Consider the following 23,973-nt stretch of genomic DNA (forward strand, 5'->3'; position numbering starts at 1 on the left):
CATTGTATGGTTTCTTTTTCCTTTTTGTAACATTTTAACCAAATGCAGGGGGGAGGGGGTGTTGCTGTCTTATAGAATCTCTCTCCACTAAATAAGATGGGGGGTGAGTATGTAGCTCAGAAATGGCAAAGAATAGATAGATGAAGGAGGTGTTTCCACAGCACATGGCTAGCTGATCGCCTTTGTACAACCATGGCTTTTATGTAATGCTACACAACCTCTTTGTGTACACAAATTAAAATGTCTTTTCAAAAGTTTAAATATCTAATCTCATCATTACAATTTACAAGTGACATTTCAGACTGTGTCTGAAATCTGATATAGAAGTTGCATGTCCAAAACTAGTGGCTTTGGCTATTTTTTAAAAGTAAAGTTAACTGTTCTGGGTTTAAGGAGTTGTTTTGTGCTTGGAGAAGGATTAGCATGAGGGTTTGTCTTTGCTGTGACTTCATTACCCGAGTCCTTTATATGATGTAGACCTAACTCTTTGGAAGAAATTGCTTAATTGCATAGTTCTGAAGCATATTGGATGGCTGAATTCTTAAAGAAGATGAAAGTTATTACATAGTTGTCTCTGAAATTGTAATGCCTCATTTCAGAGTTACTCAGAGTATGTTGCAACATGGCCAATATGCCACTATGCACCTAAAGAAAAGAAAACCCTTTGAAGATGCATGCCCTAGTCTTTGGACAAGGATTGATTCTGAAAAATCAAATTCCAGAATGGTAACATTAGGCAGAGCTATAACTCAGTGGTCAGACATGTGTTACTACATACCTGGATTTAACCAGTGAATCCAAGATGATCTAGGAAGAATACAAAACTAAAGGGTTTCAGTCAGCACTGAATTGGGGCCTTTAAGGAATTTACAGTGTAATCCTATGCAGAGCTACCCCACCCTAAAGTCAATGGGCTTAGACTGGCATAAGTCTTGTTAAGGATTACACAGTCAGTGTGCTTGCCATAGAAACCTACATGGAATAGTTTCATGTGGGGAGCTGTGTTGGTCTGCGGTAGAGCTGCAGGATTTGAGTCCAGTAGCATCTTAAAAAGACCAACAAGATTTTTAAGGTATAAGGTTTCAAGACTCGAAGCTTCCTTTGATACGAACTGACAGAGAGCTTTGACTCAAAAACTTCTCTTAAAATCTTACTGGTCTTTAAGGTGCCACTGTACTTTAGTTTTGCTGTTAAACAATGAGTTATAGCTGCTTGAGACATCTTCAAGAAAATAAGTGCTGGATAGAATGTCAGAGAAAAGAGCAGTCATGAAAACTAAAGCAGGGATGGGCCAATGTTTGGTGCAGTCTGGGTTCTGGCTGAGGGTCAGGTATTTATTTTGGCTGTAAGAGGCTGCAATACATAAACCTGTGCTAGCCTGGCAGTACAATCTGATGCAGTTGATTTCAACTGGTTTAGTATTGCATTGTAGTTGTGGATAATATTCCCCAAACTAAGTTAAGTATTGGCTTTCAGTTACTGAGCTGCTTTTGAGATTAATCTACTTAAATAGTCTATGGATACTTTTGTTTCTGTTTTCTCCCACTGAAGTGGGAGAAATATCTTGAAACTGGTGATTCCAAGAGAATGGGAAGTAAATACCTTCTAGATGAATTGCCTTAACCATTTTGTTAGGTTTATTTGCCCTTGCCTAGCTATCTGTAGTGCAGGAGGAGTGACCCCCTTCCTACTTCTCTGCTAGCTGCTGTGAGGAGAACTTCGTTTGTTAGCTCCACTCGTTATTTCTCTGATCATTCGTCTTTAGCTTGCTTTCATTGGTTTTTCTGACACCAGACTCTTTTTCTGACTTTCTATCTAGTATTGGCTCTGACTAGTGGTTTTTGGCCTATTTTATCTAGTCCATCTGACTTGCACTTGCTCAGTGAGTTTTTTGTCACTTTGTATGTCACAGAAGGCCTTATTTAAAAAGTGTACCCACTGTGGTACAAAGATGAGACACACAAACAAACATGACCTGTGTCTGCTGTGCCTGGGAGAGGACCATTACATGACGTTGTGCAAGTTCTGCCAACAATTTACCCCCAAGGCCAGAAATGAGAGGGTTCTCCACCTCAAGGCTGCACTCTAAGAAAGGGTGTTTTTGAGCGCTGATATTCTGGCAGCAAAGATATCTGCCATGAAGGAATGGTTGTTGGGGCCAGATCCAAAGGCAGCGAAGCCATCTGCCCCTCCAGATTGCTCCTCCAAAGCTGAATCCATATCCTCCAGATGGACATCAAGGTTGGATCCAAAAGGAAGGAAGTCTTGTTTGCCTTGTTCTCTATCCAATCCAAGGCATTCCTCTGAGCCTCCACCTAAGAGGCCTAAGAAGTCCAAGGACTCCTCCTGTTCCAAGTCTAAATTTACCGGTAACTGTTGTTCAGCAAGTGGTCTTCTGTGCAGGCACACATTTCCAGAGTTTCTAAAAGACTAGGAGGGCCCCTCCTCCTCTTGGCGCTTTATGACCAAAATCATCACATGATCGGGGGAGAAGTCAATCATCAACTCCACAGAAAAGCGGCAAAATTCCCATCCAAAATAACTGAAAACGAAAACCTATCAACAAGTCAGAAAGCAAAACTTCATAGTGCTTATTTATACAGGAGTGTGATTGTGCATTCATATGCATTATAACAAAGGTTTTGGGGAGGGGTTGGGAGGGTTAAGTTGGCCTAATAGCCTTCAAGGAAAACAAGGAAAAGATCACCCAGCTGGCTTCAAGTGGAGGAGTGGGGAATCGAAGCTGGTTCTCCAGATTAGAGTCCCGCGCTCTTAACCACTACACCAAACTGGCTCTCTTGTGAGGAAGTTACCCACAGAGTTATAAAGGACTGTTTAGCCCATTTGTTCTTTTTGCTTATAGGTATAAGTAAATTGCTGGCATTCATAAAATCTGCAAAAAATATAGTTCTAATTAAAGAGTTATAATATAGTCGATAGACTAGTTTCATTGTGTAGTTAGGGGAATTGTTTTTGCTATAAAGTTATTATAGTGTTGTGTTGATACCTAAATTGGAAACTTTATTTAAAACCAGTATTCTTGTTAACGTTATAGTGCATTATAATTAATACAAACCTTTTTTTAAAAAAGAGAAGGGTGTGGTTTGAAACAGTTTGGTTATTTACAAGTTAGATAGCTATAATATAATAGATTTGCATTATAATGTAGTTAAATAGGAGGATAGTTTTGGTTTTAAAGTTATATATATTGTTGATATTTAAATTGGAAACTTCACTTGAACTCAGTATTCTTGTTATACAGAACTTCAAAAAAGAGGAGAGGGGATTTGAGATAGTTTGGTTAAATATTGTATAGTTCAACTGCTTAAATCTTGTTTGGTTTATTGTCAACGGTAAACAGAGCTGAACAATAACCTAGACGGGTCTAGGGAAGTTGTGTTAAGATTGATCTCACTATTTACTGATAAATCAATAGCTATTGTGAATTAAACTTAATTTAAGTTTATCACTGTTGATTAGGAAAAGTTAGTAATATTGAAAATTTACATCTCATTGTTCTAATTAAATTCGATAATAGAAAAATCTTACTGTTATATTTGTCTCAGATCTGCAATAAGATGCAATAGGATTGACAGGAGTAAGAGAATGATAATCCGAAACAAGAGAATTTCATTTTTTCATTGCGCAAGTATAAATTATCACCGAAATAGATATCCTTATCTACAATGACACCCCTTTCAAACTTAAATATAATATCTCAGAATGCTAGAGGCCTTAACAATTTAATCAAAAGGAAGATAATTTTATCTAATTTAGTAAGTCAATTCAGCTATTATTTTTTTACAAGTGATTCACCATTCTAAAAACAAAGAAGAGTTAAAAGTCACATGCATCCAAAGTCAATTTCATGCTAAAGGATTCTCAAAAGCTAGGAGAGTTTCAGTTTTCTTGTCTAAAAACATTCAATTCTCACTTAAAGCAACTCTAAAGGATGCTAGAGGCAGATACATCTTTGTGTGTAGATAAACAAATCTACACACTAGCTTTGTTATATGCACCCAATTCCAATCAAATTATAGAAGAAACTTTGGGAGAGTTAAAACAATTTCAAGAAGGTCCTTTAATAGCAGGAGGAGACCTTAACTATATTATGAACCGCAAACTAGACAGATCTCATTTCAATAACAGAAAACCAAAGAAAAATAATTATGACACCCAACTAGCAGCAATACTAAAACAATTCCAGATGGTAGATGTTTGGAGAGAAATGAATGGATCAGAAAAAAATTACACATACTATTCAGCTAGACATAATATATATACCAGACCTGAATACATTCTTATATCAGACAACATAACCCAACAGGTTTTGCAAGCGAAGATTGGAAACATAGACTAGAGAGGCTTAAGGTAGTCAGCTCTTAAAGTTTTAGATAGACAAATTATAGTTCAGCAACAGTAAGGTTATTTGTTTTGTATCTGTTGCCTGTTTTGTTTAAATGTGTTTATGCTTTGCAACACTCTAAAGACTAGTAAAATACATTGTATTCAAGCAGTATCCTGATTTACTGACAGAGACGTGAGTACACCCCAAAGACCAACCCAGGAGTTGGAGGGTCAGGGCCTCAGTGAAGGCAGAGCTCTCGGCCCAAATGAAGTAAAAGTGTTAAGTTCCACTCCTGCCTGATTGTCAGTGTAGCTGTTTTCAGCACTAGAAGTAGGAGGTGAGTGGACTTGAACCATACAATATTTATGGGTTATTTTTTTGTCTATGGGGGTGGGGGGAGCTTTTCTTCATGTACAAAATCATATTTTTCTGCATGTCTGAGGAATTCCAGCAGTATGCCAAACTAATTTATTGTGACTAGCTTAGTTTTGCTGCTTTTGCAGGGGGCCACCAACTTTATTTATTAGATTTTTTAAAAGTTATGCTGTATGATGGGATGGAGTTCTTTTACAAACATGATTCTAGGTTAGATCTTATCATTCATATGAGATTTCTGCCAGAGTGCTGTCACACACACCCCTCCTCATTCCTGAAGCTCCAATGATTCTCAGGATATGTTTTTTGAGGAGCTCAGCAGTAGAAAAGGAGGACTGTTTTGTGAGTCCTGCTGGTGCTTGGAATCGGACTCCTAGTTGCTCATTTTTTCCTGTGCTTAGACAGGAACAAAGGCGTTGATGTATGATGTAAGTAGGAGGTGGAATTATTCTGTCCCAGTGTCTAGGGTAGATGTGTATTGAAACCCCGCTTACTAAGACTTTCTTTTTGGGAACAGCTCTGGAGATCATGGGTTGGATCCAGACTAAATTTTCTATAACAGAACAGAACTTTGTTGCTGCCCCCTTTACTGCAGCCCACTGATCTCCATGAAATGCTATTTCTGGGGGATGGGGGACCCTGAGGAATGTAATGAGTGGGATCTGCAGAGGGAAGGAGGAATTAGTGGAAATTGCCAGGTTAGTCTGGATTCAGCTCATCGTGCCTTGTATGAGTGGTGGTGTTTGTTTTACTTCCTAAAGGGTCTAGTGTTGAGTGAAACTTGTAGTTTGAGCATGTAGCCTACATGATAACTGGCTGTTGTGGGTGGAGCTTAATGCTGAGGGGGTGAGTGTACTTGGTTGCTAGGCACCCATTGTGATCTTGTATGCCAAGATAGTTCTTAAGTGGCCCCAGCTGGCAGGTCTGAAAAGGTGCTGCTGTTTAAGCTTCTGATTTCAACCATGGCTTCACTGGAATTTGGCCTTGTCAATGCAGCCAACAGATACTTGACTGCGGAACCTTTTCGTTTTCAGGTGACAGCCACAGGCTTGCAGCTGAAGCCGCGCCAGGTGTGGACACTGCAATTTATGGCTCCACAGGGAGCTGGAGCAGCTGGCCCAGGAGAAGGGGCTGGCCAGAAACTTCGCCTGCTCAGTGCCCTGAAGCGCTACTTGGCAGCTGACTCAAATGGCAAAGTCACATGTGATCAGGATCAACCAGGGCCTCAGACTGTCTTCCTGATGCAGCAGTATCCAGATGGCAAGGTGTGGTCATGCACAACCATCATAGCTCTAGCTATATAGCAATAGCTGTAGTTTGGAAAGAGGGCGGATTGGGATGGTGGTAAAATGTTCCTTAGGTAGAGCTTGATTGCTCCACTTCTAGGCATTAAACCTCTGAATAGGCAAGCAGCAGGGGAAAGTCTTGAACTCTGTACCCTGTTTGTTTAGCCCTCCAGGGCAACTGGTTGGCCACTGTGTGAAACAGAATACTGGACTCAATGGGGAGTACAGGGGTGATCCAACAGGGCTCCTCTTATATTCCTCCCATAGCTAGACACTTATCTAATTGGTTATGTACACTATAACTATACCATCCTCTATTGCTTTCTGTTTAAGAGTCAGCTGAAAAAGCTGATTTTGTGAAATAGCGGGGAGGGCAGTAGGAATGTATTTTGTGAGCCCTGTGCTAGTGACTTTATGAGTCATGGCCAGGGAAGTTTCCCATGCTCCCAGCTTAATGCTCTAATGTGCAATTTACAATGTGCAAAGTGCCCCAGGACTAAGTAGGTTCCTTTGACTCTTACAACTTTCTTGGGTCCTACTTGAGAAACTACCAGGTCTGAAAAGCCTGACTTGGCCCCATTGGCCAAGCAGACTGGTAGTAAACTACTGTGGGTTAATGGGATGAGCTCAAACAGTTCGCCTGAGGACATACAGTAGTGCTTGTCAGGATGTACTGTAAGGCCAGTAGTTCTCAGCCAGTGGTATGCCAAAGTAGTCTAGGTGGGACACAAGGTTTTCAAAACAATTGTTAAAATTCACTTTGAGTCCCCATGTCCACTTGCAAATGTGATGTGCCCATTTCCTGCCAACCCTGCCTGCCACAGATTATCCATCTGTGACTTTTTTGCATGGCAGTAACAACAACAAAATGCCTGTAAACGTGTACCTATCTTTATTGGGGGAAATGGCTTTTTGTTTCCATCATGATGGGACCGAGGGTTTTTTAAAGTGATTGGTGGGGCATAAGATATGATAGGTTGAGAATCACCACCCTAGGCAAGTATCCTGGTCATTCTTTTCTGTGTAATCATGGAACCAAAGGGATAAATGTGACATAGAAAAGATTTGATCGTAGCAACTATATATAGGGATAAAGAGGTAGTTGGCTGATATGATAGAAGATCAGTGGATCCCTGAGCCATTTTACCTTCATTTTATCTTCATTCCTGTTCTTTCCATCTTGGGTGATGAGGCTGACCACACCCCTTCCTCCTGGCAGGTGTCTCTGCAGAATGAACAGTCTAAGCGTTACTTGGGTGGGGCAGAGGAAAATGTCACCTGCTTTGCTCAGGCTGCCACTGAAACTGAAAAATGGACTCTACACCTGGCAGTGCACCCCAATGTTGCCATGTACAACCCCAACAGGAAGCGCTATGTACGTTGTGATGAGAAAGCTGGGGCACTGCGTTGTGACCGTGACATGCCCTGGGGTGCTGAATCAGTCATCACTGTCTACTATGATTTCAAAGGTGGGTGGAAGAATTTTCTTCCTTTTCTTCCTCTGCGTATGATTTCAAGGATAAGTTAAATAACATGCTCACGCCATCAAATTCTGTTCCAAAAGGAGGTGACTACAAACTCAGAAATATGCAGCAGGAAGGAGGACATAACTAAGGTCATAAGCAACCTTGTTTTCTTTCTGGCTGAAAGCTGAAAGAATCCCAAGGCAAAACAGGCTGTATTTAATGAAAGTATTTAAAACTGAAAGATTCAATACATTTCAGAAAATAAAATACCAAGGCTCCATTCCAACTAAAATTAATCAGTACTACATCCAGTTGATAGCAAGGGGCTTGAGATATCTTGTGATTTTAAGTGGATTTGGGCCAACATCTAGTACCAGCAGTTTACTGCTAAGCTCTAGTCTACCAAGCTGGGATGCTTGTAAGTTTCCAATTTTTTCTGCTCTTCCCAACTGGTTTACTGCATATTAAATATGCATTTTCCATTGTTTGCTGCATGTAGTCCACACAACCATCAAGATTGTGCTTCAGTTGCAAAGAAGTTACATTTTCCTAGGCCTCAACCTGCAATATTTATCTCTACAAAAACAGGTAAGTTCATAGAAAATGCAAGAACTTTGTTTTCTGTGTGAAAAGATGGTGTGTCACTCATCCTTGGATTTTTTGTGTGTGATTGTGTAGGAAAAGGAGTTTCTTAAAGAGGCATTGCTTCAGGTAAAAGATGAGATAGTGAGAAAATCACTTTGCTGACTTCCAGCAATTAAAAAAAATGAAAGCTATGGAAAATTATGCTATTGCAATTGAAAAGGAACTTGTGGAAGTATCACACAAATGCTGAAACATGCTTTGACTGTACTTGAAAGGCTTCTTCAGTAGTTCTCCAGAAGATCTGGTTTCAGAGATGGTTGAAGCATGGGTCCTCTTCCTGTTGCTCTCAATACACAACTCATTTATTTGACCAACCATTCTTAGGAGGCATGATGGTTCTTTGAGAAATATTGGCTAAAATGCAAAACTCCAGAGATGGTCAGCTAACATTATTATGATAGATGTGTATATGGGAGGGGGGTTGGCTAGCAACTATCCTAGAAGTAAATAAACCTCCCCTTCACATACACAATCGGCTCAAAAGGTGTTGTTGGTGCTAGTAGAATGTCACTTTCATTGGTGGGAGGGGACAATTTTTGCTAATTCCTCTCCACGCTTGCAGGCCTTCCCTTGATCTCTCACACTGTTTGTGAGGGTCACTTGGCTCCCAGGACCAGAAATTAAGGGGGCTCAGCAGGACTGGTGAGGCAGGAAAATCCTGCTCCATTCCTTCTGCTCTGCAGTATTTTGGATCCAACTTATTTTGTGGTAAGCAGTGTTTAACTTCTTTACCACATGAACACCCACATAACCCTTTGAAAATAATAATGGAAGTCTGTCTTCCCCCCACTGCAATGTCCTTCCATTTAAAGAACCTTCTTGTCATTTTTTAAATAAAAATGTACTTTCTTCCTAGGCCCTCAGCGTACACCTTCTCTTTTTTCTTCCCCCTTAAATAAAAGGAAAAAACCAGACTTCCCTTTGCAGAGTGTGCATTCAGATATGTCTGATCCAAAAAAGTACCTGAAATTCCCTGTTAAGTTTTGGATCAGAAATACCCAAAATGAAGCAAGGTACTCCTGAAATTTCAGGACGGGGAGGATTATTTCTGCTCTTTTTGATGGGTCGTACAATGACATCCAGATTCCAGAAGCCAAGTCTACTTCCACTGTCTTCAATGGGTGATAGACCTGGTGTCCAAATCTAGAGGCCAGGTCTCTACCACCCGTTGAAAACAGTGGAATTTGACCTGCTGATATTCCAAAACAAAATATTTACCCAACATGGATTTTGAAAATACCAATACTTCTGAAATTTCTGGAAAACAATAATCTTGCCCTTTCTGAAATAATAAAAGAAAATTGATTTTTATTGATCTGTACACCAGTGGAAGTGCATCTTATTTTACTACTCTTGTACAATCAGAGCTACAATGGCTGGACTTACAGTTTCTCCTGTTGCTCTGAAGGAATGATTGTATAAGCCCTTGGGAGTTTCTCAAACTAAGGGGCTGACTCTCAGAGTAGGAAAAGAAACTAGAAATGGTAAGGCGACATTCCAGAGACACAGAGGATCTTATGTCAGGTAGAGCCTTTCTCACTGCATCTGACCTTTGGCTCAATTCTAATGATTCTTGCCTCTTTTTGGTGGTGATGGGGGGTGATCAGAAGTGTCCTATTATTTTTTCTAATGCCTGTGTAGGAACAATATCCCATCTACAGTTCCATGCATGCAACAGTGAGCTGTACACATAGCTGTGCATGAGGGTCTCATCGCTCAAACATCAAGGTAGTATTAAGCAGGGGGCAGGTATAACATGATAGTATGTATATGAAACAGCATTATTTTAAAAAGTTTGAGTCTGAGCACATTGCAATCCATCAGTTCATGTTTTTGATATGTAAATAAGTTAAGCTTGAGTCATTTGCATCTCCTCAATAGGTCTTCAGTCGGAGACAAACAATGCTGAAAGAAGGAAATTTTTCTGCCCCATACCAGGTGAATTCAAATTCTGTTTACCCAGGAATCTCTGTGGATGGCACAGATTTCAATTTCTTTAACAGTTCTAATTAGCCTGGGTAACTCATAATAAATGTTCTAAGTGCAATATGCAAAACATGACTCTGTCAAAAAGAGCTGCACATAGAAATGTGAGCTCCCCTATACTGCAACAGCCTGAAATGTTCTCCCAAATGCTGCTTCCATGGGATAAAGAACTCCCAGAAACAGCACGGGGGTGGGGATTGGAGGGCTGTCATGGGGGGAAGGGAATTGGCAAAAATTGCCTTCAGTTGCAGTGGTGATCGTTTGTGAAGGATCCAAGCTGTAGATTCACTTCCTGGACTAGAACCAAGTGTATGATTTGGAATGTCAGCACACCTCTGCCTTCTGAAGCACTTTCAAATACAAGACATGCACTGCAGCCTCCCTTTGTAGTACAGATCAAGGGATTTTAAAATTTGTTTACGTTATTTATAGTCTGCCTTTCTCCCTGAGACTCAAGGTGGATTACATAGAATAAGTCAATACAATCAACGACTGAGACATTCATTAAGCAATACAATAGGGTAAGGATAGCAGAATTTTCATCTCCATACTGTGTTTGCATTGCTGTGCCCAGCTATATCTGACTAGAGAGGGAATATATAGCACCTATGTCACGAATCTGCCCCAAATTATAGCAGAAAAATAGGCTCTGCAAGAAAATTGATACAACATTAGCAGCAAGAGATGCAAAACAAAGAGGAACTTCATTTCAAAAGCAGGAGTGTTTTGGCACTGCAAACACTTAAGAAAATTGAGTTCTAATCAGGAAGAAATACAGAGACAATCCACTAGTTATACTAAGTTAGTTAACATCTGTAATAGGTAAAGAATCACAAGTTTTGTTAAATAGTCAGTTATAGTGAAATAAGAATCGTAAATCTTGGCAGGGGAGGGGGGAAGGTAGTGTAAAACCTCTTAATAAATTCCAACTCAGCTGCTTCACTCTGGAGCAATCCTTTGATTTTCTTATGTTGAGAAAATGTGAGTTGGATCTTAGCAGCAATTCCACTGGTTAAAAGGAGGAGGGGGCATTTTTGACCACCCAAAAGGCTATGCTGGGGATCATGGGAGTCATATGGACAAAGGTTATTTGGGGGACAGAAGCGTGAGGAAGAGAATTGTGCATGGGAAAACAGAAAAGCTGGTAGAATCCTTCCCATTGTCCCAACAGATTTAAACAAAACAGACTACAATACCTAACTCTCTGGAATTGTTTGGAAAAAAATATCCAGTTATTTGTTTTAAATGTTTTAATTGTTATTTTTATGTCTCTTTGTGTTTTAGCTTTGTATGTTTTTAACCGTTTTAATGATGTGGTTGTGTTATTGTCTTGGTTATTAACTTGGTTTTAATTGGTTTATTATGTATGCTTTAATTTGTTAACCACCTTGGAAGCCCTTATGAAGGCAGAAAGGTGGGATATAAATTGTGTTAAATAAATGAAATAAATAAAGCCTCAAGTAACACAATAAAGCAAGAGACTGCACAGTCCTAAAGGATGCAAGAGATTATGGATGAGAGGAATATTATAGGAAAGTTATGGGAGGAGAGAACAAAGATGGGTGCTGGAAAATTTTGGATATATGGCAATTCAAGGGCATTTCTACTTGTAAAACTGCAGTGAAATGATGACTGGGCATCATGCTAATCTGTAGGCATTTGGAGACTATTTTGTGGGAGTAAATGCCTGTTGTCCTCTCACATTGCTTCTTCTGCCTTTGTCTTTAGTGAAGAAGTATGGATTGAGCACTGGCACTGGCAAACTGTTGTCTCCTGATGGCTCACTGGTGGTAGAAGTCACCCCACAAACTCTGTATTCCCTCGAAGTGAACAATGGGTTGGTGGCCCTGCGGGATGAAGAAGGAAAATACTTGACTGCACGTGAAGGTATCATGAAAACTGCCAAGATGGACAAACCTGGACGAGATGAGCTCTTCAGTATAGAAGCCAGCCCTGCCCAGGTCTCAATGCGGTCTTCTTCTACTAACAAGTTCATCTGCTGCAGGCCAGGTAAAATCAAAAGTCAGCATTGTCTATAGTGTATTGTGATAGTGAAGGCACAGGACATGTATTGGCTGAACTGGTATAATGCAAGGGTGTGGCCTCAAGTTAAAATAGCTCAAAACAAGCCAAGCTGTAATAGATCTGTAACAGAATATAGTATTTACTTAAATGTGGACTAGATTTTTTTCCAGATGTGCCATTGAAAAGCAGGGGTGGGGTGTTTGTCTAACATTCACATACAAGTTACAGTTATGTCAAGTAATATTTGTGTGTGTGTGTGTGTGTGTGTATCATCTTCCTCTCAAGTAACTGTCGTATATGTCTCTTTTTTGTATTATAGTTGGTTTGTTAATAAGAGTGTAAATTAAATTGGCAGAAAATCCCTTTTTAAAAAAACCCAAGCTGAGTGGCTTCTGCAGCGCTCTGCACGCCAGTCCTACAGGGCCCACTCAGCTCAGGCCTGCCCAGCAGCACCAATGTCACTTCCTGCCTTGCTGCCTGCCAGTGCAGGCAAAGGAAGAGACAATCACTGTTGCTGCTGAAGGATCCAAGCAAAGTAGCCACTGTGGTACTGACAGAACTATTGGGGCTTGATTCTGCTTGCTCATGTCTTCCAATGGCCTTCCAGGGCAGTACCCCACCAGGCACTTTCCCTGTAAATTAAATGGCCAGTCCCCCCAGTGTGATGGGATAGAAAGCTGTTTGTAGCACTGTCAGTGTACTGACTTTTCATTCAGCTATTATTCCTTGTAAGCCAATGGGAATCTAAGGCTAAGAAAAAAACAACTTTCCATACACAATACAGAGTTCTATTTCCATTCACTGCTGGTGAGAAGAGCATTCACCACACAGCTCTGTGACACCTGGACTCACATCTAATGTGCTCACTTAAACCTCACCGTGGATGATGTCATTTGAATCTTCCTGCTGACAATAGTAACATGTGAAATATATAAACCTCTATCCCATTCTCTGCATCTTTTTGTATCTTAATGAACACTGTAGTAGGTCTGACTTTGGCCAGCAAGGGGCAGTAATGACACGTGGAAGAGTTTTGAGCATTCTTTCTCTCTCTCTCTCTCTCCCTCCCTTCCTCCAGGTGCTGACATCTATGCTAATGCCATGGCTGTAGGGAACACAGAGATTTTCCAACTACTGTTTGATGATGACACAAAGAGAGTTTGCTTCCGTGGCTACTGTGGCACATATATGTCCTTGGTGAGTCAATCTGCATGTTGAGAGAAATGACTTAGATTAGACAAGACCAGCTACTTCAGTTGGTCTCTCAGCTATGCACAGTGGGTGTTTCTTCATTAGCAGACAGGGGCAGAAGTCACCAAGATTTCTTATCTTCCTCCTGTCCAGGGATGGGCCTAATATTCACCCCCTCCTGGCCAGGCATGGAACTAATATTTGCCCCCAACCTAATTCATGAGAATTGTGAATATTTTTGTCAATGGATGAATGGTCCACATTGAGTAGGCTTTTCAAACAAATTCCTTCAAGAAATTGGAGTTGTGGAAGAGAGTCATTATTAAAAGATTAGTATCAGAGGGGGGAACAGACTGTCCCAATGTAATATATATAATACTACATCTGTCTTTTAAGACCAGCTGTCTGGCTCTATCTAGGCCCCCTAGTTCATATGAATGTAGTTTCAGATGTGTAATCAGCATTCTATGAATGCAAGAAAATAGCTTCAACTACAGCCAGAACCTGTCCAGTCTTCTTTATGGAGAATGTTTCGTTTTTCTATCTTGTGTTGCAATGTGATCCACTGAGAGACAGAGTGGTCTCACCAAACAGATTTATGAAGCTATGGATTTTTTTGAAAGATTATTGCTGAACTCTGGGCAGGCCAGAGTGTTGAATCCACCACCGTGCAATTCTGTTGTAGTCTCGAACCAAGTATTCTGCACAGAAAGATGAGTATGGATCTCAGAAATGGACTGATAGAGGAACCCTTGCAGGAGGTTGCTAGCAGGCAAGGTGAGATTGGAAAAGCAAAGTGAGGCCTTTACACGTACTATTTTCCTCTTTGCAGGGTCCCAATGACTGCATTATCAGCAGCAAACAAAAAGATAGGAATGTCTGGTTTGAACTCCAGTATCAGGACCAGAAGGTCGTGCTGCGTATATGTGACAAATACGTGTCCATGCGGCCCAATGGACAGCTTATGGCAATTCCCAAAGCTGCAGGTACAAGATGGGAGAGAAAGGCATGCATGGACAACAACAACAATAATAATAATTTATATGCCACTGTAATGATTCCAAGTAAATGTGTGCATGTATCTTTAAATGCTTGATGAGATAGGTGAAGAGTGGGGGGGTGAAGGAGATGGATGAGTTAGTGATGTGATTGGTTGATGACTGAGAGAGTGGGCGGAGTGAATGCAGTTTGAGACAGAGAGTAGAGAGCAAAGTTTCAGCCAGAAGAAAGCAGGCTAGCTGTGTGCTGCCTGAATATGTTGAAGTGTTTATGAGAGAAATATAACCTGTGTGGAACCTGAACTGAGCATGTTTGTGAAAGAACACTCAGTCAGGGAAAGAGGCCAGCTGTGTGAATGAGAGCAAATGAAGTAACTTTAAGAACCAAGAACTACTTTTATGAAACCAATACGCTTCTTGAAAAATAAACATTTATTTTGTTTTGTTATATCCCAGTGTAGCTGTCATTGCTATATCCCCTTCATATCCCCAGGGCCACATAGAACCACGAAGGAGCCTGATGCTTAAACACGTTACCAAAGGGGAAACTTGAATAAAATATTTTGGAATAATATATTCCTGGAGGCAGCAAACTACCCAGAGGGTTTAAGGGGAAGATTAAAAGAAAAATCTACCCCAAAGAAAGTACAGGTCATAACAGCCACCCTTCAGGACAACTTAATGCCACACTCAGAGCAGTTTACAAAGTGTACTATTATTATCCTCACAACAATTAGCCTATGAGGTGGGTGGGACGCAGAGAGCTCTGAAAGCAAAATCCAGTAAAATATGAATGGTGGTCCCCAGGTAGATCATTTTTGGAGGCTATGAAAAGCAAAAATAGGGCAAAAATTTCCATCCCATCTTAAGGAAATTTAAGTGCTCATAAGCCTTTAGATGTGTGTTTAGTCAGAGGCCCAAGAGATATTTTTTGTTAGTTTGTTTGTTTGAACCAAGACCTGAAAAGTCACAGAATCCTGCCGTTGTAAAATGAGCTAACATTTACATTTCTCAGTTGTACACCCTCCTTAAGCTGTGGAGGAACTAACAATAATGTTCATGCTTCATTGTGCTCTGCTAGGAGACTTGCCGAAGTTGTAGTCTTCCTTAGATATAACCCTGGCTACTGGCAGCCAGCCTGCAACAGAGGGTTAAAATTGCTTCTATATGACTGGAGGAGTAATCAGAGGAATTTCAGACTTCTGGAGTAGCTAGCAGACACTTCCCTAGTTGCTGCTCCTTCTGGTTGCATGGGAGATCCAAATACAGTTGATCAAAACTAGCACCTTGAACTGTGCTTAGGAATCTAGAGCAAGTTATTGTAAATGCCGGAGTAATATGCACCCTATGCCTTACCACATTCAGGTGCTCATTAGAGGGTGATGACAGCCCTTTCCCCTGAATTACAGCGTCCAGCACTAAAACTGGCTTCTTCCCTTAGAGAAAAGTTTCTAACTTGCAAGCAAAAGTATGTGTGTGTGTGGGGGGGGGGGACATGACTGAGCCGTATTCAAGCTCTAATCTCTGCTGCTGGTGTCTCTTGTACCTGTAGGCAAGAGTGAAGAATTCCTGATGGTGCTGGTAAACCGACCACTACTGGTGCTACACACTGATGCTGGGTATGTGGGCCTGTGTCCTGGCATGAAGCGCCTTGAAGCAAACTGTGTCAGCTTTGTTGCCAGCAACCTGTCACTCACAGAGGAAGGCTACTACAATTTCCAAATTGGTGGGTATGCTCAGGGAGGTGGAGGAGATATTCTAGACTGGACCAAGTCCCTCTACAAAGGTAGAGGATTCCCAAACTATCTGTGTGACGAAAGATGCTATCCTCACAACGTGTGGTAAGCACTAGCAGAGGATAGTTAGCGTAGAACACTCACTTAGTGCTGTAGGTAGGAACCAAGTACCTACTCATCAACATTTTTGTTTTCATACTTAGCTACTTCTCAGAATGAGGAATCAGAGGAAGTCAGGAGAGGGTGATATTTATGTATTATGATCCTCTGGCCTAAATGGCTGAAACAGGGGATGACATCATCTAGTAAGCTCTCCTCCATTAGTAGAGGAGGGTATCCTTGTGTGAGTCAGCCCATCCCATGTTCTCTGCAAGCAAGACTCTGCATTTTTCTTTTCCACCTTCTAATTCCATCTTGAGGTGGTTCTCCAATCCATGTTCTGCCTGCTTTATGACAAGGACCTCTTCACAGCTCTTGTATGTTTCATATCTCTTCACCAACAGCTCCCACTTTCACCTTCTGCAGCTTTATGCAACTAGCAACAGCTAAATACTGAGGAAAATTTTAAAGCGCACTGCCACTTTCTCCATGGCCCTGCAGCTTAACTCAGATCACCACTGAAACCAAACTTTCAAAAATATGGCATGAGTGAAATCTTGGATCATCTTTATCTTCCTGCAGGTACCAGTGCCTTGGGCAAAACCCTTAATATACCATTTCCACCAGATGACAGAGGGAATAATGGCAGCCTATTTCATTCAGGCTGCTGCTATGAGCCAGAGGTTAAAGTGGTCACAGGGAGAAATCATAACTGAGAAGCTGAATTCCCCTTCATGGAAAACCTCTATGATAGACTGCAGGCCTTCTCTGCAGAATTTCCTTTTCCTTGTGAACATGTTAAGATGTTTGAATTCTTGAATCACCCTCACCAAAAAAAAAATTACCTTACTAAATCAATTAGATGGGAAGCACATAACTAATCTTGACAAACAATACAACAGCAAAAGCACAAGTAAACCACCAGTGAAGAACAAGATCCTAATCCTTCCTGTGAGAAGCGCCAGTCTTCTTGCACTGGGGAGGAAACCACATGACATCGATCACAGACTAACACCTCCAAAGGGGTGGTATACAATACAAGGCAAGACAGGCTAAGCTGTAGATCTGAACCCTGGCTTTCAATCCAAGAGTCTTCCAAACTGTTACTAGGAGATTTGGCCACTTATTTCTAAACCTCTCTGTCTGTCCACACAATTGTCAAATTCCCCACACAACTGACTAGCTGCACCCTTGTAGCTGAAGATGGAAAAAAAGATTAGAGGCTGCTCCCAAGTGGTCATAAATATTCTGGTGGACTCTGGAAAGATGTCAACCAATCCAAGGCTACATGGAAAGTATTCAACTGATAAAGTTATTGGAAATACATTTGCTTTTTTTTCTCCCTCAGAAGAGAGGTACTCAAGGCAAACAGCTGTGTGGATGGGGGTGGTAGTGGCAACCTACTATGACCTTTCTGTGCTGACATTAAGTATTTCCCAAAGGGAGCTTCCCTCCTCAATCCACCCCAGTATTCACTGCTGCTCCACAGGGTATTTGTGCAAAGTATTCTATATAAAACAAAGAGCTTTGAACTGTTCAAACACATTTCCCACAAAAAAATCTTTCTTCTGAAAGTAAGGGAACATGTAAGTGTTGGAATTGAACTATCTTTGCTAGAAAATTGCTGTGTAGCTTCCCTAAGAATGTAGTGGTCCTTAAGCCTGACCCTTCATTAATCTTGAAGGTAAATTCCTCCTTCTACAGAAATCAACAGTTTGTCATTCTGCCTGTAACCCTCCCTCTTGTTGGAAGCAGCAATGTTGAGTGTACAAAGATAAACAGAAGACACCCCACTAGATGGCAGCAAGGATTAGTCCTGAGTGTGAGGACAAGACCTCCATTTTAGTGTCTCTTCCTTGTCTTGTCTCCTGATTGGTACTCTTGGGGCAATAACCTGCTTCTTCTCAGTACACACTCTCTCTTTAATCAGCTAGATAGCTGGACACTGTCTCTATCTCTCCTCTTCACTATCTAAGCATATAAATTCCTAAATAAACTTTTATTTATGCTTAAGCAGTAGTGCACGGCTATTGCTGTGTAAGGCACTCTGCCAACAGGGTTATGGGCCCAGAGTGTACTTATACTGACTTTAAAGAAAAGAAAAACACTTGAAGTTCTTAAGTGCCATCATAGCTAAGTGAGCATGGCAGAGAACAAAGGAACTAAGCATGGCCTTTAGATAGATAGGCTAGCAGGTATCAGTTCTGGAGTGAAAGAATGAAGACTCATTTAATTGAACAATCTGTGGGAAGTCACCCAGACTGGCAGACCTACAATTGGAGAGAAGGAGCAGGCTGCTTGGGATTCTGCTAACTGTAAGGCATGCACTTCTATTGTCTCAGAACTGTCAACTCTTAAGAGTCATAGATATGTAAACAGATAAAGCCATGCGGGAGGAATTAAGGAGACTGCATGTAAAATCCTCTTTAAAATGCCAAATGTACTTATAAAAGTGCTTATTCTCAAACTGACAATTTAAAGTCTAATCTAGATGAAATGCTAAATTTAGCCCTTCAGCTAAGAACAGTAGGCAAAGAAATTTCAGACAGCACATGATTGTGTTAATTTTGATAAGTCTGCCAGAAAGCTATAAGACTGTAGTGCATGCAATAGATTCTAAGGATGATCTCCCACTGAAAACAGTCATAGGAATGTTAGGAGACATCACGTAGAGAGCACAAGAAAGATGAACAAAATGAATCAGCTTTGAAAGTTACTGAGAGACTTTTTCTGTCATTTGTGTGGAGAAAAATGGCATATTAAGCAAAACTGTTCATTGAATGAATCACAAAGGAAAATGCAAACAGCTCAGAATGGATTGTAGATTAGGGTTGCAGTGCTCACATGCACAGAGATAAAGATTTCTTTGAAGTATTGAATGAGAACAAGAAAGGAAATTTATATTTAGCAAATGGAGAAAAGATCTCTTCAGAAGGGATTGGCAATGGGATGCTACACTGTAACCCTTCCAAATGGAGATCTTAAGGAATGCTTATAACGAATTGTGTGTATGTTTCCAAGCTGGAAAATAACTTACTCTCTGTAAGAGCCATGGGAAGAAAAGGCATAAAAGCAGTGTTTAATAGAGAGAAATGTTTTATTAGAGATAAGACATTTAATTGCACAAGCTACTATAAGAAAAGACGTATACACTTTAATGTCACAAGGAGAAAGTGAATCTTACCAAGCAATGTAATCACAAGGGTGTACCAAACTTTGGCACAGAAAGTCTGGACACAAATGATAAGCAATAAGCCAATTTGAAAGGCAGAACCTAACAAGAGGCATGCTAATGAACAAGTGTCCTGATGCAGAAAAATGTGTGCTGCATAAAAACTAAGGGAACTAAACCAAGCTTTAACAAGCATAGCAAAAGCCAAACCAAGATACCTCCATAGTGATGTCTGTGGACCTATGAAAACAGCTACATATAGTGGAAATAAATATCTGCTGAAATTTATTGGTGACTATTAAAGATATGCTGTGATCTACCTAATCAGAGAGAAAAGCCAAGTACTGGAAAAATTCAGCAATCTGGACAATAATGGAGGTGAACACATGGGAAGAGATGACAAGCTACCTAGCAGAACAAGGCATACAGCACCATCTCATAGGACCATATACCCCAGGAAACAATGGAATGTCAGAAAGAATAATCCTCTTACTGAAATGTGCAAATGTATGCTCCTTGAAGCAGAACTACCTGAAAAATATTGGGGAGAAGCCATTAATACTGTTAACTACCTGCAAAACATATGCCTTCTAAAGGTACAAGTAATACACCATTTGAGCTGTGGTATGACTGAAACCTGTGAATCATCAAAAGTGTTTCGATCAAAAGCCCACACTTATATTTCTAAAGAAAAACAGACCAAGATGGATCTTAGAGCAAAAGAAGGCATATTTGTTGGATGTGCAATAGGATGCAAAGGATACAGAATCCCCAACCCAGAAACAGAAATGGTCAAGATCTGCAACATGTAGACTGTGTCTACATGGATGAAAACAAGAAACTAAACAAAATAGAAAAAATAGACATCAAAGAGTCTACACCAAAAGAGAGAAATAAAGAATAGCAAACAGAAACAGTAGAGCTGAGTGGGATGGCTGACACACATGGCACACCTTCAGAGCTTAAACAAGGAGAACGGGATCCAGAACAAAGTGTCAGAGGTTCAACCAGACCAAATAAAGGAATACCATGAAGAAAATCTTTCTTATTTGACAAGAACAGAAGCTGTACTAGAACCTTCTAGCTGGGAAAATATAGAAAGAATGCTGGCAACAGAAGCAGAAAAATGGAGAAAAGCTGCATCAAAAGAAATTGAATCCCTGATCAAAAACCAGACATGGATACTTACAGAACTACCACCAGAAAAGAGTAGTAGAATGCAAAGAGGTCTTCAAGACCAAGCATAATGCAGAAGGGAAAATTCAAAGGTTCAAAGTCAGACTAGTCCCAAAAATATGGAGAATAAAATGAAATCTTCTCACCAGTAGTGAGAGCCACTTCAATAAGAACACTTCTAAGCATAGCAGCAGCAAGAAAGACGCACGTAGAGCATGTGGATGTGAAGATGGAGAGCTGAAAGATGTTTATATATGGACCAGCCACCAGAATTTGAACAATTCAAAGACAAACAATTTGTGTGTAAACTTCAAAGGAGCATTTATGGTCTGACAGGGTGGATTTGATTTAAATCAAACTGATTTAAATCACGATTTAAATCACTAGTAATTAAGGCTTGATTTAAATCATAGTTTTCTACATAAAGACTAATTCTTGCTGGTATAACTTTAATATGCAAGTAGATGCCTGCCTTACCGATAGGTAAAGGAACTTCATTAAAGTATTCCCAAACTGGGTCTCTTTTACGGCCTACTGCCATTATAGGTTTTTTCCTCCAAGGAAAGAATGTGATAAACCTCAGGTCATACACACAAAAGATCCAAAGACTTGTGCAGTATTGTGCTCAAAACGTTTCACTTTCATTTTGTACTGCTTGCCCCTCCCTCCTCACACTTAGTTTCTTCTTGTGCAGATCTATTCCACTCCAAACAATCAGAAAAATATTGTTTCTATTCACTGAACTTCTTGAAACTTAGCACTGGAGGGGTTGATTCTGTCTTCATAGGTTTGTAGAACAATAGGATTAAGGTCTTTTTCTCAACTCTGTTCATGTTATAACATTTTTGCTGTGAAGAAGAGGTATGTGATCTCTGCTGAGCTGACACAAATTCAGTTTTGAGAACTGCAAAACCAAGCATCTGTGATAATATCTTGTAGGCAGAGAAACTGCCCAATAATCTTACAAAAACCTCTGGAAGAGCATGACCTTGTGAATGGATTAATGGAATTTATTTACCAAAAAATTCAAACATATACAGCCTTATTCTACATAATTAAAAACTAATCTTTATTTCATGATGGAATAACCTTTGGATGGTAATATATTTTCCTCAAAAAGCATTTTATTTAAAAAAATCCGATTTAAGTAAAAAAAAATCCGATTTAAATCAAAAAAATCCGATTTAAATTAAAAAATACGAATTTTTTGATTTTTTAAAAAAAATCATTGATTTTTATCCACCCTGTGGTCTGAAACATGCTGCAAGGGCATGGAATTAGAACCTGAACCAAATGCTTATCAAGGAAAGATTCAAACAAAGTGGGCCAGAATGCTGCCTGGATTCAAGAAACAGAGACAACAAATAGACATATATTCTGATTTATGTAGATGATTTAATTATTTACTATGAAGATGAGGAATGTGATGAAATAGTTCAACATCTGAGTCAAGAAGTAGAAACATATGGGAAACATCAATGACTATCTTGGAGTACAAATACAGCGAGAAGATGGGAACTATCTTCTCAACCAGAAGCAGAAAATTCTAGACTTCCTGGACTACATAAACATGAAGGAAGGCAGAACAGTAAGTACACCAATGGAAACAAACTTCCTGAAACAAGATGAATACAGTGAACCTCTACAGAACATCAATATGTACAGAGAAGCAATTGGAAAACTATGGTGACATGGCCTGACTTTGCAGCAGCAGTGGGAATACTGTGCAGAAAAAACGCATCGCCGAGTGATTAGAATGCAGTCAAAAGACTAGCAAGATACATCAGGTACCACACAACTGAAGCTCAAGTTACCAGCAAGTGATAATCCCAGACTAGTGGGATAAATGGATGTGGATTGGGCAGAAGACACTACAGACAGTAAGTCTACCAGTGGGCAGGTGTTCTTCTACGGTGGCGGAGCAGTCAGTTGGGTGAGCAGAAAACAACTTGTAGTGGTATCATCTACTGAAGCTGAATATGTATCAGCAGCAGAAGCATGTCAAGAGCTCAAGTGGATGATACAACTAATGGAAGACTTTGGGATAGATGAACCAAGACTCGTACAAATCTTTGAAGACAATTAAGGATGCATAAAACTTGCAAAGGCGGAAAGGATCAAATCAAGATCTAAGCACATAGATGTAAAGCATCACATAGTAAGATACATACAAGAAGAAGGGCTCCTGAGTTACAGTCCTACAGAAAAAATGATTGCAGATGTTCTCACCAAGCCACTTGCTGGAGAAGTTTGAAAGTCTGCGGAAGATGTATCTTGTAAGTATGCGGAAGAAGATGAATCTTGTAGACTTTGTACACTAGACCTTGAGAAGGGGTGTTGGAAGTTGCAATGTTGACAGTACAAAGAGAGAGACCACCACCTACCAGAGGGCATCAAGAATTAGTTAGTTAGGAGTGTGAGGATACCACCTCTCTTTTAGTGTCCCTTTCTTGTCTTGTATTGATTGGTACTCTCAGGGCAATATTCTGCTTCTTCTCAATACTCTCTCTCTCTTATTCAGCTAGATAGCTAGATGTTATCTCTATCTCTCCTCTTACATGTAAGTTCCTAAAAAAACCTTTTCTTTACACTTAAGCAGTAACACGTGGCTTATCGCTGTTGTAAGGCACTCTGCCAACATCTCTCTCATGAGAAGCAATGGCACAAGATGAACATATGCGGATGCTTACATTTTTACATCAGACTGAAACCTTCCATGCTTCTGATGCCCTCTTAGTCTCAGCAGAAGCAGCATTCAGTAGGTAGATGTTCCCACATTAAAGGCATCTTCGCAGCTGGAAGGATATAGCTTTGTCCCTTTGTTTCAGTCTTCAAAAATAGGGAAGAAAGTTTTAAAGGCCAACATATGGGGAGGTTTAGTGTAAAGCATCTAGCTTCCTCACATAGGAAACTTGGCACCACCTTGTTCTAGTAGGGGTGCAGCAACATCTACAGCCGTTTCTAATACTCCTCTAGAAAAGAGGTTGCTCAGCCACCTAGGCATTTGCCTTTTAATTTGGAAGCCGCTATAAACTATCAATCTGTGCCTCAACAAAAACAGCATTCAGTGGGTGGGTGTTCTACTAAAGGCACCTTCATATCTGGTATGGTAAAGCTATTAAATATTCTTTAGAAGGATACCTTCCTCTACTGACAGAGAATGAATCACTGGACTCAAAATGAGTGTTGACTGAAAGTTATCCTTTCTTTCTAACCCTGATACTTAACCTGCAGGCAGCCAGTACTGGGTCCTGGATAAAGATGGACAAGTTATGGTAACCAGTGACCAGCCAAGCAATTTCACCATCCAGTTTGCATCTTCCACTTGTGTTATCATCAAAGCACCTAATAACAAGTTTTTTGTGGCTGATCTGGGAGGTCGATTATGGGCTGGGGCTTCAGATGCAGCTAGTGCAACATTGTTCCATTACTGAGTACTTCTAATCCTGATGTTTCTGCCAATAAACATC

General features: G+C 40.3%; 1 protein-coding gene across 1 annotated transcript; it reads left to right on the plus strand.

The window, feature by feature from the left end:
* The first annotated feature begins 5,685 nt into the window (after positions 1-5,685).
* On the plus strand, positions 5,686-23,937 carry LOC129323484 (fascin-like). Its single transcript, XM_054970023.1, has 8 exons — positions 5,686-5,988; positions 7,229-7,478; positions 10,002-10,058; positions 11,835-12,116; positions 13,210-13,328; positions 14,155-14,308; positions 15,873-16,046; positions 23,738-23,937. The coding sequence occupies exons 1-8, from the start codon at positions 5,686-5,688 to the stop codon at positions 23,935-23,937; spliced, it is 1,539 nt and encodes a 512-aa protein (XP_054825998.1).
* The last annotated feature ends 36 nt before the right edge of the window (positions 23,938-23,973 follow it).

This window comes from Eublepharis macularius, chromosome 2 (genome assembly GCF_028583425.1).
Source record: "Eublepharis macularius isolate TG4126 chromosome 2, MPM_Emac_v1.0, whole genome shotgun sequence".
Taxonomy (NCBI): Eukaryota; Metazoa; Chordata; class Lepidosauria; order Squamata; family Eublepharidae; genus Eublepharis; species Eublepharis macularius.

Bases quoted from the DNA above. Each gene is read 5' to 3' on its own strand.
- LOC129323484 (XM_054970023.1), top strand. From the start codon at position 5,686: ATGGCTTCACTGGAATTTGGCCTTGTCAATGCAGCCAACAGATACTTG. The intron at 7,479-10,001 runs GTGGGTGGAAGA...TCTCCTCAATAG, and splicing joins TGTCTACTATGATTTCAAAG to GTCTTCAGTCGGAGACAAAC. The intron at 12,117-13,209 runs GTAAAATCAAAA...CCCTTCCTCCAG, and splicing joins GTTCATCTGCTGCAGGCCAG to GTGCTGACATCTATGCTAAT.